Consider the following 17,173-nt stretch of genomic DNA (forward strand, 5'->3'; position numbering starts at 1 on the left):
CATTACAGAGTCTTATCCTTCCGCTGATTCGCTCCCAGGATCGCTACCCCACCTGTGGCACGCACAGAGAGGAGGTAATGACAAGCGTAGGAAGATGACAGTCCATACAAGGTAAAAGGCCAGTTGATCCGAGGATGACAACCTGGCTTCTCCAAACTTATCTATGGTTTAGCGATGATCAATGGAGCAGATCTGTATTCTTCCAACCAAGGCTGAAAATCCCTAGGTTGTTTCCTATAGAATGATAAATCCGTGTCCCTCGTAATGGAGCCATGATGTAAAATGGCTGCTGTCCTGTCTCTGGTCCTTTTGAGATGTATAGATGTCTTGGCAGAATCTCTCTGGCTGTTTCTCTCTCAGTCTCTTTATACAGAGGCATGTAACCTATTTTTAGTCTTAACAAGTGTCCCTCATTCAGTATTTACATAAAGGGTAAGAATGGAGATGAGATTATTATAGCATTACTTGATTATTTAAACTATTTGCATAGTTTTTCCCTCTGCTTTAGAAGTCAACAAACTAGCTCCATAACACAATGCATAATTAGCATATCAGCAAAGATCACTAGTGATCAAGGATAAGCGCACAATAAAAGTCAATATTACCGGCTTACACAAAGAAAAGTCTGCTTTCTTGACCAACCAGAAATCAACTCAACACTTAATTTTGAAATTATTCACACAATTGGATACTCCAAAAAATTATTTTTGACTCCAAAATATGGTATAAGAATTGTTTTATTATTTATTAAACAACATATTAAAAATATATATTAATACATTAATGAAAAAGGGAAGGTACATCTAAAATGAGGAACTAACAGAAGCAATAGGTTTATCCACAAAAACCACCATAATTCAATATTAATGATATTAACATATGCTCCTAGACCAATATGGTGCAATGCAAGCAATCATATAGATTTGTAACAGCCTAAGGCTAAAGCGGCTATAATTACTATGGACTTCAGTGCAATACTCAGAAAGCTACCTTTTAAGCCCTCTTGACCGCCACTTAGTGCACTAAAAAGAGGATTAGACGCTGATCTTATAAACACATGTATAAGGCTGCCAAACCGACATGCCACAATTAGTACTAATGTAACAGCATACTATCCTCCCCAATCGAGCACCAGCCTTAAGCACAGTGTCCTAAAATAAGCATACCTAATGGTGTGTGGAATCCCCCGGGCATTCCTCTGCCCCGACGCGTGTTTCGCTACCGCTTCTTCGGGAGGCGCGGTCATGATGGGGGTGTGCTAGTTTAAATAGTCAAGATCTCTATCATGATTGGAGGAATGATGTGGGCTACAGCGCATGTCCAAATTCTTCGATATCACCCAGGGCTAAACGCCCAATCATCATTTCAGATCATTACGGCGCATGCGTCAGTTTACCGTCCCTGCTCTCAAACAGGGGAGGTATCCGGCGATCACGTGATCCGTGATGCCGCGTCATCAATTAAGATGACGCGGACCTCACCTAAGAGCACTAAGGAACGCCTTCTACCTCTCCAGCTAGGATCCGAACCACGCATGCGCACCACTAAGATGATGATAGATGGACAAGTTTTCCCTGAGTGGTACATATTGGACCGTCTGAAAACTGAGTTTAGTCTAGGACAATTTGTCTGCAATTCTATTTACCGTATATACTTGTGTATAAGCCGACCCAAGTGTAAGCTGACCCCCTAGTTTTGCCACAAAAAAGTGGGAAAACTTATTGACTCACGTATAAGCCTAGGGTGGAAAATGCAGTAGCTACTGGTAAATTTCAAAAATAAAAATAGAAACCAATAAAAGTAAAATTAATTGAGACATTAGTAGGCTAAATGTTTTTGAATATCCATATTGAATCAGGAGCCCCATATAATGCTCCATCCAGTTCATGATGCTCCATACAAAATACGCCCCATATAATGCTGCAAAAAGGTTAATAAAGGCCCCATAAGATGCTCCATAGAATAATATGCCCCATATGCTGCTCCATAAAAGTTATGGCCCCATAAAATGCCCCATAGATTATGCCCCATATGCTGCTCTATAAAGGTTATGGCCCCATAAGATGCTACATAAAGGTTGTGGCCCAATATGCTGCTCCATAGATTATGCCCCATAAGATGCTTTATAGATTATGCCCCATATGCTGCCCAATAAGATGCTCCATAGAATACGCCCCATAAGATGCTCCATAGAATATGCCCCATATGCTGCCCCATAAGATGCTCCATAGATTATGTCCCCATATGCTGCCCCATAAGATGCTCCATAGAATAGGCCCCATATGCTGCCGCTGCTGCAAATAAAAAAAAGACATACTCACCTCTCGTCGCTGGGGGCCAGGTGCTGGTGTGCTGAGCACGCAGGGACACTGGCAAACTATGGGGAACATGTGCCGGTGTCACCGCTGGCTCAGGACCCGGCACCTGAGATGTTCACCTGTCCCCGTTCCAATGCTGCTCGCTGCTGTCTGCCGAGTACTCTGTCAGTGGCGTTGAGGCAGCAGAGGGAGCGCAATAGCTATGACATCACGCCCTCTGCTGCCTGAACGTCACTGACAGAGGACTCGGCTGACAGCGTCAAGCAGCGTTGGAACGGGGACAGGTGAATGTAGCATATACTTACTCCCTTGTGGCGTGGTCTCTGCAGCCCCGTTCTCCCATGACTGCCTTCAGCGGTCACGTGGTACCGCTCATTAAAGTCATGAATATGTGCATATTCATGACTTTAATGAGCGGTACCACGTGACCGCTGATGGAAGGCGCCTGAGAGCGTGGGACAAGCAGGGGGGCTGCAGAGACACGCCAGGGGGGTCAGTATGATCTGACACCACCCGCTCCCCCTTCTCCGCTGACCCCCTGGCGTATATGACTCATGTATAAGCCGAGAGGGGGACTTTCAGCCCCAAAAAATGGGCTGAAAATCTCGGCTTATACGCAAATATATACAGTAACAGCAGTTACAATACCAAACTAGACAACCAAACAAGAGACAACCCATTTAAGAAGAATCAATTTTCGCTAAAACTATTCCAACACTAAGAACATAAAAAAGGCTTCTCCCCTAAGTGACACCTCTGATGTTTATTAACAGTTGATTTCCAAGTAAAATATTTCCCACATTAAGAAAAGGAAAAGGCTTCTCCTCTGTATGACTGCTCTGATGTCTAACAAGAAGCGCTTTCCGGTTAAAATATTTCCCACATTCTGAATATGGAAAAGGTTTCTCCCCCATGCGAGTTCTTTGGTGCCTAACTAATTCTGATTTGTTGACAAAATATTTCCCACATTCTCAACAGGAAAAAGGCTTCTCCCCTGTGTGAATTCTCTGGTGATTAACCAATTGTGATTTCCGGTTAAAACATTTCCCACATTCTGAACAGGAAAAAGGCTTCACTCCTGTGTGAGTTCTATGGTGACTAATAAGATGCTCTTTCTTGTTAAAACATTTCCCACATTCTGAACAGGAAAAAGGCTTCTCCCCCGTGTGAGTTCTATGATGGTTAACCAATTGTGATTTCTGGTTAAAACATTTCCCACATTCTGAACAGGAAAAAGGCTTCTCTCCTGTGTGGATTCTCTGGTGCTTAACACAATCTGATTTATTGTTAAAACATTTCCCACATTCTGAACAGGAAAAAGGCTTCTCCCCTGTGTGAGTTCTCTGGTGACAAATAAGATGCTCTTTCTTGTTAAAACATTTCCCACATTCTGTACAGGAAAAAGGCTTCTCCCCCGTGTGAGTTCTATGATGATTAACCAATTGTGATTTTTGGTTAAAACATTTCCCACATTCTGAACAGGAAAAAGGCTTTTCCCCTGTGTGAGCTCCATGGTGATTAACCAATTGTGATTTCTGGTTAAAACATTTCCCACATTCTGAACAGGAAAAAGGCTTCTCTCCTGTGTGGATTCTCTGGTGCTTAACACAATCTGATTTATTGTTAAACCATTTCCCACATTCTGAACAGGAAAAAGGCTTCTCCCCTGTGTGGATTCTCTGGTGCTTAACACAATCTGATTTATTGTTAAAACATTTTCCACATTCTGAACAGGAAAAAGGCTTCTCCCCTGTGTGAGTTCTCTGGTGACAAATAAGATGCTCTTTCTTGTTAAAACATTTCCCACATTCTGTACAGGAAAAAGGCTTCTCCCCCGTGTGAGTTCTATGATGATTAACCAATTGTGATTTTTGGTTAAAACATTTCCCACATTCTGAACATGAAAAAGGCTTCTCCCCTGTGTGAGTTCCATGGTGATTAACCAATTGTGATTTTCGGTTAAAACATTTCCCACATTCTGAACAGGAAAAAGGCTTTTCCCCTGTGTGAGTTCCATGGTGATTAACCAATTGTGATTTCTGGTTAAAACATTTCCCACATTCTGAACAGGAAAAAGGCTTCTCCCCTGTGTGGATTCTCTGGTGCTTAACACAATCTGATTTATTGTTAAAACATTTCCCACATTCTGAACAGGAAAAAGGCTTCTCCCCTGTGTGAGTTCTCTGGTGACTAATAAGATGCTCTTTCTTGTTAAAACATTTTCCACATTCTGAACAGGAAAAAGGCTTCTCCCCCGTGTGAGTTCTATGATGATTAACCAATTGTGATTTTTGGTTAAAACATTTCCCACATTCTGAACAGGAAAAAGGCTTCTCCCCTGTGTGAGTTCCATGGTGATTAACCAATTGTGATTTTCGGTTAAAACATTTCCCACATTCTGAACAGGAAAAAGGCTTTTCCCCTGTGTGAGTTCTCTTGTGACTAATAAGATTCTCTTTCTTGTTAAAACATTTCCCACATTCTGAACAGGAAAAAGGCTTCTCCCCTGTGTGAGTTTTTTGGTGCCTAACCAATTCTGATTTATTGATAAAACATTTCCCACATTCTGAACAGGAAAAAGGCTTCTCCCCTGTGTGAGTTCTTTGGTGCCTAACCAATTCTGATTTATTGATAAAACATTTCCCACATTCTGAACAGGAAAAAGGCTTCTCCCCCGTGTGACTGCTCTGATGTCTAACAAGAATCGCTTTCTGGCTAAAACATTTCCCACATTCTGAACAGGAAAAAGGCTTCTCCCCTGTGTGAGTTCTTTGGTGCCTAACCAATTCTGATTTATTGATAAAACATTTCCCACATTCTGAACAGGAAAAAGGCTTCTCCCCTGTGTGAGTTCTATGGTGATTAACCAATTGTGATTTCCATTTAAAGTATTTCCCACATTCTGAACAAGAAAAAGGCTTCTCCCCTGTGTGAGTTCTATGGTGAGTAACAAGCAGTGATGTGTGTGCAAAACATTTCCCACATTCTGAACAGGAAAAACGCTTCTTTGTTTTAGGAGCAGTTTGTTTTTCAATGCCTCTTTTGTGACTTCGATTTTCCTTAGTAGTCAGTAATGATTCAGAAGATGGGACCTGTTTCATAGGATCAGATGACAGATCTTTGCTGTGAATGGATGATGATATATCTGGAGTAACAGCAATCACTTCAGTTGTATCTTGTAGGATCTCAAGATCATCAGATTTAAAAATTGAAGATGTCAGCTGTCCCTCTGATCTCCTTGTACAGTCATCTGCTAAGATAAAAAAAACAATTTTTTTTTAATAAAATATCCTTGAGTTTTATGCTTTTGAACATTTCTACTTAAACTGTCCATAAAAATGGCATCTCCTATTCGGTGTGCTGGGGAGTTCTGTAACGCGGCTCCCCCTTTTCAGCGACGCGATCGGCATACACTGTCTGATCCTTAACGGATCGGCTTGGGGATGACCAAAGTCTATGGGGTTGGTACAAGTTCCGTTTGTCGACTTAGTCCATCGGCATTACCATTTTGTTTGCCGGGTCTGTAGTGGATGGTGAAGTCTAGAGATTGTAGGGCTAAACTCCACAGCAACAATCTGGCGTTGTCTCCAGAGACCCGATTAAGCCACACTAGGGGTCCGTTAGGAGGGAAAACTGTCGTCCATACAAATATGGTTGTAACTTCTTGAGTGCCCATACTACTGTTAGGCACTCCTTCTCGATGGCCGCATAGCTTACTTCGCGGGGCAACAGTCTCCGACTCAGGTAAGCTACCGGGTGGTCTTGACCGTCCGGCCTGACTTGGCTCAGCACTGCCCCCAATCCAAACATAGAAGCGTCTGTGTGAACAAGGAAACGTTTAGTTGGATCGGGTGTGGCCAATACCGGGGTATTTGTGAGGGCGTCCTTTAGCTGGCGGAAGGCTTCCTCACACTCGGGGGTCCAGGTTACCTGGCGGGGGAGGTTCTTATGGGTCAGATCAGTGAGGGGCTTGGCTACGCTGCTGCAATTGGGGACAAATTTCCTATAATACCCGGCGGTCCCTAGAAACATCATGACATAGGTTTTAGTGCGTGGGGTGGGCCATTTGGCTATGGCCTCAATCTTGGCTGGTTCTGGTCGCTGTTTCCCACTTCCCACCCAATGTCCTAAATACTGAACCTCTGCTTTACCCACGTGATACCGGCCTTGTGGATCCTGTCCAATACTGTCTCTAGGAGATTTAGATGCTCATCCCATGTCACTCTGTAGATGGCGATGTCATCCAGGTAGGCACAAGCATAGTCCTGGAGACCATCCAGAAGCCGGTCAGCCAGCCTCTGGAAGGTTGCGTGGCATTCTTCATCCCGAATGGCATAACTCGAAACTAGAATAAGCCGAACGGGGTGACAAATGCAGACTTGGGAATAGCGTCAGGACTTAGGGGGATCTGCCAATAGCCTTTGCATAGATCGATGGTGGTCAAACACTTTGCCCCGCCAGCCGGTCTAACAACTCATCCACACACGGCATGGGATACGCATCAGTCACCGTTTTCTCATTTAGCTTGCGATAGTCTACACAAAACCGGGTAGTCCCATCCTTCTTGGGCACTAACACTATGGCGGATGCCCAGGGACTGACTCTTCAATGACCCCTAAACGCAACATCTCTTGTATCTCGTTGCATCCCTTCTCGTACAGACTCAGGGACGCGTAAGGGGGGTTGTCTCAGGGGGGTCTGATCCTGGGTCTCAACCTTGTGTTGTGCCAGGCGGGTGTACCCCAGTCTCTCTGAAAACATCTTCTGTCGCTGCCTCAACAACGTCTCCACCTGCTGTCTCTCCCGGGACCCTAGGTTTTCTCCCATGTATACTTGGTCCCATGTTTTAGACCGAGTCCTCTCCCCTAAGACATCAGGCAAGGGGGAGTCCTGCTAAATCCTCTGCCTCGGGTGCACAGATGGCCACTACCTCTTCAGGGCGCTCCCGGTAGGGCTTCAACATATTCACGTGGAACATGCGGATAACCCTGGGGTCGTCTCAATCGGCGACATTGTAGGTGGTGTCGGCTATTTTCCCCACTACCTGGTAGGGCCCCTGCCATGCAGCTTTGAACTTGTTCTGCCTAGATGGTTCTAATACCAGGACCTTCTGTCCTATCTCAAAGATGCATTCTCTGGCCCTCCAATCGTACCATACGCGCTGGCGCCGTTGGGCCGCCTGCATGTTCCCACGTACAGCCTGAGTCAGCTCCTGTAGGCGGTCCCAGAATTCCAACACATAGGGCACAATAGGTATCCCTTCTATGGTTCCCTCCCCTTCCCAGTGTTCTCGCACTAAGTCTAGGGGTCCCCTTACCCACCTCCTGTATAACAGTTCGAACGGGGAGAACCCTGTGGATTCTTGGGGCACCTCCCGATAGGCAAACAGGAGGTGTGGCAAGAATTTCTCCCAGTTTCTGTAGGTCCTGGTAAAAGTCCCAATGAGTTGTTTTAATGTTCCGTTAAAACGTTCACACAACCCATTGGTTTGCGGGTGGTACGGGGCGCTTCTAATGGACTTTACGCCGCACAGCTTCCACAGTTGGTTGGTCACCTCTGCTGTAACTGGGTACCCTGGTCGTAGATAACTTCCCGGGGAAATCCAACCTGTGAGAAAACCTGGAGCATGGCAGCTGCCACTGTCTCTGCCAGTATGTTAGGTAATGCAACCGCCTCTGGATACCATGTGGCATAACCTACCACTGTCAATATATACTTTTTCCCTGATGGACTGGGTTTGGCTAACGGCCCTATCAGATCGACCGCTACTCAGCTAAATGGCTCCTCCACAATGGGGAGGGAGTGTAGTTTGGCCTTGCAGTGATCTCCCCTCTTGCCAATGCGCTGGCAACTGTCACAGGTCTGGCAGTACTGACGAACATCATAGGTTACCCCCGGCCAAAAGAAGTTTTGTGTCAGACGATGCCTGGTGCGACTGACGCCGAGGCGCCCGGCCAAGGGTATGTCATGAGAGATTCGCAGTAGCTCCTGCCTATACTTCTTGGGAACTACTAGCTGTCGTTTTATAGTGGGGCTCGTCCTTGTGTGGCGCTGCTCTGTAACCCGGTAGAGGAGTCCCTGATGCCATACAAACTGTTCCCCTTCCTGTGCCTTCCCACGATACCCCTGTAATGAGGAGTCCTCAAGTACCTCCCTTTTAAACTCAGCTGGGGTGGCCCAAGAAATGTGTCTGGCTATGGGGGCACACTGCTGCTCAAAGTCCTGCAGAAAGGCATCAATGTCTTCCTCTGCCTCCCCCAACTGTCGGAAGGCATTATACTGGATTTTTTTGTGGCTTACTGCTGACGGTACCTGGGCAGAGGTTAGAGCTCTCCTGCTCGCTGACTCTCCTCTCTCCGCTCTGCCATCTCCATCTTGACTAGCTCTATCTTGGCTGGCTCTACTTTGGTCCGCTCTGCCATCTCCATTTTGGCAAGCTCTATCCTGGTCCGCTCGGCCATCTTTTCCTTCAGACCAATACGCACAACAGCCATCACCTCTCGTACGAAACCTGCAGGGTTTGGGCCATAGAACGCCAGTCTGCTCTTTACCTCCCTCTGGAATTCAGTCTCTTCCACATTCACATTGGGGGGTGCTGCACTGTCGTGTTTCATGATGGCTGCTATCAAATCCGCTTTTGTTTTGTTGCTGGCGATTAATCCTCAAGCTTCCACCAGGTCTTTTAATGTATTCCTCTTTAACTTCTGGTAGTTGTTTTCCATTCAGTCCTTTACTCCTATAGACGGGTTGTCACATCCCACTGCTGCAACCTGTGTAACGGGGTCTTCTGTGCTGTAATACCTCTTACATTATCACCCCGTTTCTCAGGAGGTTCACTCTGGTTTTCCTCACTTCTGAATGAAGGACGCTGGTTCAAAAGGCTTTGTAACATGGGAACATATAAAAGATCACTGCTACTCCATGTATTTCCAGTGTGACAACATTTTACTCATCGGTCTCAGAATATATACAGTGCCTACAAGTAGTATTCAACCCCCTGCAGATTTAGCAGGTTTGATAAGATGCAAATAAGTTAGAGCCTTCAAACTTCACACAAGAGCAGGATTTATTAACAGATGCATAAATCTTACAAACCAAAAAGTTATGCTGCTCAGTTAAATTTTAATAAATTTTAAACATACAAGTGTGGGTCAATTATTATTCAACCCCTAGGTTTAATATTTTGTGGAATAACCCTTGTTTGCAATTACAGCTAATAATCGTCTTTTATAAGACCTGATCAGGCCGGCACAGGTCTCTGGAGTTATCTTGGCCCACTCCTCCATGCAGATCTTCTCCAAGTTATCTAGGTTCTTTGGGTGTCTCATGTGGACTTTAATCTTGAGCTCCTTCCACAAGTTTTCAATTGGGTTAAGGTCAGGAGACTGACTAGGCCAAACCAACACCTTGATTTTTTGCCTCTTGAACCAGGCCTTGGTTTTCTTGGCTGTGTGCTTTGGGTCGTTGTCTTGTTGGAAGATGAAATGACGACCCATCTTAAGATCCTTGATGGAGGAGCGGAGGTTCTTGGCCAAAATCTCCAGGTAGGCCGTGCTATCCATCTTCCCATGTATGCGGACCAGATGGCCAGGCCCCTTGGCTGAGAAACAGCCCCACAGCATGATGCTGCCACCACCATGCTTGACTGTAGGGATGGTATTCTTGGGGTCGTATGCAGTGCCATCCAGTCTCCAAACGTCACGTGTGTGGTTGGCACCAAAGATCTCGATCTTGGTCTCATCAGATCAGAGAACCTTGAACCAGTCTGTCTCAGAGTCCTCCAAGTGATCATGAGCAAACTGTAGATGAGCCTTGACATGACGCTTTGAAAGTAAAGGTACCTTACGGGCTCGTCTGGAACAGAGACCATTGCGGTGGAGTACGTTACTTATGGTATTGACTGAAACCAATGTCCCCACTGCCATGAGATCTTCCCGGAGCTCCTTCCTTGTTGTCCTTGGGTTAACCTTGACTCTTCGGACAAGCCTGGCCTCGGCACGGGAGGAAACTTTCAAAGGCTGTCCAGGCCGTGGAATGCTAACAGTAGTTCCATAAGCCTTCCACTTCCGGATGATGCTCCCAACAGTGGAGACAGGTAGGCCCAACTCCTTGGAAAGGGTTTTGTACCCCTTGCCAGCCTTGTGACCCTCCACGATCTTGTCTCTGATGGCCTTGGAATGCTCCTTTGTCTTTCCCATGTTGACCATGTATGAGTGCTGTTCACAAGTTTGGGGAGGGTCTTAAATAGTCAGAAAAGGCTGGAAAAAGAGATAATTAATCCAAACATGTGAAGCTCATTGTTCTTTGTGCCTGAAATACTTCTTAATACTTTAGGGGAACCAAACAGAATTCTGGTGGTTTGAGGGGTTGAATAATAAATGACCCTCTGAATAAACTTTTCACAATTTAAAAAAAAATGAAACAAAGAAATAACATTCTTTTTTGCTGCAGTGCATTTCACATTTCCAGGCTGATCTACAGTCCAAATGTCACAATGCCAAGTTAATTCCGAATGTGTAAACCTTCTAAATCTGCAGGGGGTTGAATACTACTTGTAGGCACTGTATACATACAGAGGGCAGGACAACCAATGTGTGTCGTGCCAGTAGATAACAGGCTCCAATTAAGACGCCAGACGTACATTACAATAGCCGTGGGATTTACAAAGGTGGGGGAGGTCAGAAGTGGGATGTCTTGTTTACCTCTGCCCCGGGGGTCACAGCCAGTTGGTTGCTGCTTTAAGGGCATACATCTCCTATTCGGTGTGCTGGGGGGTTCTGTAACACCCACTATTATTACCCACAATGCCCATCATTGCCAGCCTTATGCCTCCATGACGGCTTTACAATCTTCCACACAGAACCACGTTTTTGAACTGTTTTGACATTCAAGCATTTGGATTATTTCGTGACAGACACATTTGAGTAGAGCTGACTTAACAATTTCCGGGGGTAGGTGGGGGGAGGTCTCCAGAGACACAAGCTGGGCACAATATATTGGGCACTACAATGACATTTTTGCTGTGAAACTTCTACTATGAGTTTCTGGAAATCATCCATGTAGGGAAAATGGTCACTATATCCATAGATGAATTCCCAGAGGGGTGTCATTTCCAAAAAGGGGTCACTTCAGGGGGGGATTCTGTTGTTCTGGCACTTAGTGGCTCTCCAAAGTCCCACAACAGCAGAATCCCCCTGAAGTGACCCCATTTTGGAAATGACACCCCTCTGGGAATTGGAAATTACACCTTCTGTGAATTCATCTATGGGTGTAGTGACCATTTACCTATCTACCTATTTTCCAATGTAAAATCTGGGGTTAAAACAACATTTTAGTGGTAAAAATATACCATATTTTTCAGACAATAAGACGCACTTTTTCCCAAAAATTTTTTGGGGCAAATGTGGGTGCGTCTTATAGTAGGAATATACTTACAAATGCTGCATGGAGGGCTCCGCCGGCATCTTGTCAAAGCCTGAAGACCCCCGCAGTTCCATTGCTGTAATGCAATGGTCTCGGGAAAAATGGCCACTGTAGGCGGCGCATGCTCAGATTCAGATCTTGTCCCGAGATCTTGTTGCCGAGATCTGAAACTGAGCATGCACCGCCCCCAGCTGCTATTTTTCCAGAGGCCACCGCATACAGCTGCTATTTTCCCGGAGGCCACCGCACAGCAGCAATGGAGCTTCAGGAGCCTCCAGCTTTGACAAAATGGCAGAGGTGCCCCCTACGCAGCAAAGAGCGCCACCGCCCCAGCACAGAGCGCTGTGACCACTCTTGCACCTGTACTGATTCCCCAGGTAAGCTGAATTCGGACTGTAAGTCGGACCCCCATTTGGCACATTTTTTCCCCTATTTTCCTTTTGAAAATTTGGGGTGCGTCTTAGGCTACTTTCAGACTAGCGTTCTGAGGCGCAGAGCAGGGCTGCCGCTAAGCTCCTCCCCTGGCCGCGCCTCCTCCGGTCAGCTCCTCCTATGGGCGCATGATGCTGCATGCAACTAGCGTACCCTACATTTAGCGTTGGGTACGCTGTCCATGTGCAGATATGATTTTGCCGGCGATTGTGCCCTTTTGGCTCTGCGCCGAGCACACAAAAACGCACTGTGTTGCTTTTTTTTATTTCCACGGTTCTACGTTATAAACTTCTGTGAAGCACCTGTGGGTTCAAAGTGCTCAATACACATCTGGATAAGTTCCCTAAGGGGGTCTAGTTTCCAAAATGGGGTCACTTGTTGGGGGTTTCCACTGTTTAGGCACATGAGGGGCTCTCCAAAAGCGACATGGCCACCGCTAATTATTCCAGCACATTTTGCCTTCCCTTCCGAGCCCTGCCATGTGCCCAAACAGTAGATTTCCCCCACAATATTATAGGCATTATCAACAATAACATCAACGCTATTATATGCATTATGTAATAATGGGGGGCAGGTCAGTGAGGGATCAGGGACCTGTCATAAGCCAATACAGATGAATATGTAATCAGAGCACCACATAAAGCCCCGCCCACAGCCCCGCCCCAGAGCACGAGAATCTCATTAACTGAAAACTACAAATACAGATTAAACAACAGTAAACCAGAGTTGCATTCATTTATGGTGGACCATTGGAGCTACTATGGATCCTGACCAGAAGATTAGAGAAAATAATATTGCTCCCCATTTCAGGAGAGATTGTGCAGTAATCTGAATTCCTTAGGATCAGAAACAATGTAATTGGTTGTAAGTTCTATAGAAAAGGGCTTTCAATGCCCAAAGTCATTTGAACAGTTTTGGGTGGAGAAGAATGTTGTGGTCTAGAGGCAAAATGGTGATCATGGTAATATGGCCGGACTACATCACCGATAAAGCAGCCACAGCCGGTGACTGAGAGGAATCTGTGACTTCTCTGCATTCAGTGGTTACTACTCACCTGGGTAGTCATATGTGGAAATCTCCTCTTTACACCACTCATCACCCCTCACATATGTCTCTGTAGTATTAATATGGGTCAGATCTTCACCCTGAAACAAATATTGTAAAAGTCACAGACAGATGGAGAAGTCCCATCTATGATCAGCTCTAATCCTGCCATCTCCACCGTTCTCATTACACAAATGTGGCGCCCCCAGGAGTATGGTCGCCACAGTGGCATTGCCTTCCTCCTAGGGAGTGTGATGTCATGCTTGGAAGCAATAAAGGATCTCTCTAGCAGTTAACCACAACACACAACACAGTTTCCATTCCAGGCCAGCAGAGGGAGCTCTGAACCAAAACTGGGGGAGGAGCTACTCTCTGGGGGCCAGGAAGGAAAATTAGGGAGTTCTTGTGAGGAGGGCAACGTGTGTGGACATGGAGGAGAAGAGCTGGGGGATTGAGCAGAGAGTTCAGGCTCATTCCCAGCTATAGCGCATGGTCTGAAGCCCGGTCTCCAAGGCTGTACAGACACTGATGGTCCTGCAACAGAAACCGGAGGAATAGGAAGCTGTAAATGCTCTATTCCCACATAAGACTCGGAGGCACAACAGCGACATGTGAGCCAGAAGAGGAAGGCTACAGCTGTCTGCCATACGAGGGAGTTCTAAAGAGAATAAGCAAGTGGAACTTCGGTGTAACACAGTGCTGCAAGTACCTAAAAATAAGTGCTAGGAAGGAGACTACACAACCCATCTGCATAGAGAGATTCCTAAGTTGCTCCCAGGCTAGCCAGCTCCTGTGCCATCTGTAATCTGGACCCTGGACTGCATTTGCGAAGCAAAGTAAAGGTAAAGAAACTGCACCCTGGTGTGTCCTTCCCTTCTTCCTGCAACTCCGTCAGCACTGCTTCATCCCTGTGCCAGACACTGCATCCTCTTCCTCAATACCTATCCTCACTGCCCTGGGATTACTGCCCTACCTGTGGAGGGCCACAACATCATTGCTGCAGCACACCATCTGTCCCAGAGGAACTGTCTGCAGCGTCGGCTTAACATCTTCATTGCCGAACACCACAGGTGGCATCACGAATCATTCACTCATAAACTTTATTCCATCACTTAACCCCTTCTACATGGGCGCCCAGGGACACGGACCGGGTCACCGCTGCTGTGACATTCCCCTTTGAGAGACCAGCCCGGTACTGAGTACCCCACTGCCCTGGCAGGGTGACCCACAAGTATAAAACATATAATACTGGTGGATAAAACAACACTGAGCACAAGACCTTCACAGCCGTCTGCACATCATAGGGGAGATCTCCTGACACCTTCTCTCCATCTACCTGATGATCCTGAGGAGCACTGGGATCTTCTTGTTTACAGTCCTGTGGAAGAAGAGGACGGGGACATCTCTCTGGTGTTGTCCTCTTACTGGATAGATCTGGAGGAAACACATACAGGGACTGAATTCATTCTCTACATACAGATAATTATAGGCCGTGTTTATTTAGTCCTGTCTATTACCTGGTGATGTGAGGGGCTGGGGAACCTCCATTATGACGTTCTTGTACAGATCTCTGTGTCCTTCTACATACTCCCACTCCTCCATGGAGAAATAGACAGCGACATCCTGACACCTTATAGGAACCTGACACATACAATGATACCGTCATCCCCCCGATCCCTTCATAGTGTTACTGTATAATGTCCCAGCATTCCCAGCAGTGTCACCTCTCCAGTCAGCAGCTCAATCATCTTGTAGATGAGTTCCAGGATCTTCTGGTCATTGATGTCCTCATGGATCAGGGGGTGAGGTGGAGGCCCCGTGATTGGGCTCAGGGGTCTTCCCCATCCCTCAGACACAGGGTCCTGACAGCGATCACTAGAGGTCTTCTTCACCACTGTGTAATCCTGGTTATGGAGAGACACATTAATAAATCTCACTACAGACATTTCCAGAGTCCTCACCTCTCCAGTTCTGTCCATCTGTTATTCCCATAGATAAGAATGATGTAATGTGACGTCATCAGAATCTCTCACCTCTCCAGTGAGACGGAAGAGGATCTCTAGGGTGAGGTGTAATATCCTCTCCGCCATCTTGTCTCTGTCCATATCCATCCTTGATGGGTAAATCAGGAAAATTCTCTTTTGTAGAAGATCTTCTCTGAGAGGATCCGATATTGTAGAGACCTGAATGAGAAGATGATCCGATGTAACATCATAAGAATCCTGTGTAATAATACAATTACTGGAGATAATAAGGGAAACATATGAGGAGATTTATTATTTTACAGGGTTTAGTTTTCTTCCCTGACATCTACTAATAAAACCTATATATTTAGGCCACAGACAACAAGCAGTTTCCTCCTCGGAGTCGGCAGCTGAACACGTTCCTCATAGACTCATCTTCCATAACGCTAATTCTCGTCTCATTACCGACACTGGAATCGGCATTAGCAATACTGCAGGAGATATTCATTACATGCGACATGAGAAATAACTCCTTCATGATGAGGACGACATCTTCATCTTCTACTACGGCTCTAGAGACAGATTTGGCCAGAGTCGGTCACTGCCTCCATCCCCACCGGCCGTCTATATGAAGGTTTCCCGTCTTCCCCGCACTGGAATCTTCTCTCACGTTAGATCTCAGCTCTGAGTCACACACAGAAGTTTGAGGCTTTTATAAAAGATTTTTTGTTTCCACAAACACAACGGACAGAAATGATCTGATCCCAATGTCTCCATGTACAGTGATTTATGGGGATTATTTCTGGCCTTAGGCTTTCCTATATTACAAGAAAAACTCCAGAAAAAGCCGATATTAAAATGTTTCTCAAGAAAATTGGCTCCAACAATTCTTGTAAAAAGAAAAAGAAAAACATAAAAAAGCAGAAGACACATTTTATTATATTTTAACAGGTGAAACATTTTTTTTTTACAAATTAACTCTTTTGTGCCCCAGAACATAGATGTACACCGCAGGGACGGCACAGATGAGGCTTCAACAAAAACCCTGACAGTTTAACCACTTGCTGCTGTGAAAAGCAAACATGACATCTAAGAAGGTGTGACAGAGTTTGGCTGAAGGCCCCCCACCTCCAAGTACTCGATAGTATGGGGCGGCCTAGTGACTCCGATACTTACATGCCTAATAATGGTGTCTGGGCTGCAATGTATGAAGGTCTATTAGGCCGGGCCAGAGGCAGCGTCCAATAAGTTACCTTATAACGCCTCCATACACATTAGACTAAAGTTCCATGAAAGCACTGATTTCGGGGGGGTTTGGCCGACCATATAATGTATTTGGGGGCCTCCCGACAGATGATGTCAGGGCAGAGAAGGATCTGGCATCCTGAATTTCAGAGGATAATCCGTTTGTTCTTCCTGTAGATAATCCTCCTCTAGAGGAGTCTGGAGGCGACTCTCTCATACAGACCACAGGAAAGCTGGAATATTTGTGTGTATGGGGGAGTCGGGAGAGATCGCCGTCTGACAAATGTCCGCTCAGCAACCTCTGGTCTCATGTGTGTGGGGCCGTTAGTATTACACTGACAGGCAGTGATGATACACGGCACTACAGTAGTACAGGGCATCACCGGAGCCATCAGAGGCTTGTATGTTGTGTGATCGCACTGATCAGAGGGGTTTAAAAAGGCTTAAAGTGGAAAAAATATCACAGTTTCAGCAACAAGAAATATCCGTCACTATATGGAAAGCAGAGTCACTGCACAATGTTAGTTACGTCACGTCCATAACTACTTTATTATACTCTATTATCCTGTACACAGTGGAGTAGATAGAAATCACAGATCACACAGCAATAGCTGGAATTGGACCATCCAACGTAAAAAAAAACTATCTATCTATATACACTGTTCAAAAAAATAAAGGGAACACTTAAACAACAGAATATAACTCCAAGTAAATCAAACTTCTGTGAAATCAAACTGTCCACTTAGG

At 45.7% G+C, this 17,173-nt stretch overlaps 1 protein-coding gene across 1 annotated transcript in view; it reads right to left on the reverse strand.

The window, feature by feature from the left end:
• LOC141082429 (uncharacterized) overlaps positions 1-17,173 on the reverse strand; it is a 31,369-nt gene that overhangs the window by 7,502 nt on the left and 6,694 nt on the right. The window contains exon 2 of the mRNA XM_073566372.1: positions 13,228-13,318. Within this exon, the coding sequence (XP_073422473.1) occupies positions 13,228-13,318 (91 nt within the window). The remainder of the gene's footprint in view (positions 1-13,227; positions 13,319-17,173) is intronic.

This window comes from Dendrobates tinctorius, unplaced genomic scaffold (genome assembly GCF_039654945.1).
Source record: "Dendrobates tinctorius isolate UK_male_01 unplaced genomic scaffold, ASM3965494v1 ptg000017l, whole genome shotgun sequence".
Classification (NCBI taxonomy): domain Eukaryota; kingdom Metazoa; phylum Chordata; class Amphibia; order Anura; family Dendrobatidae; genus Dendrobates; species Dendrobates tinctorius.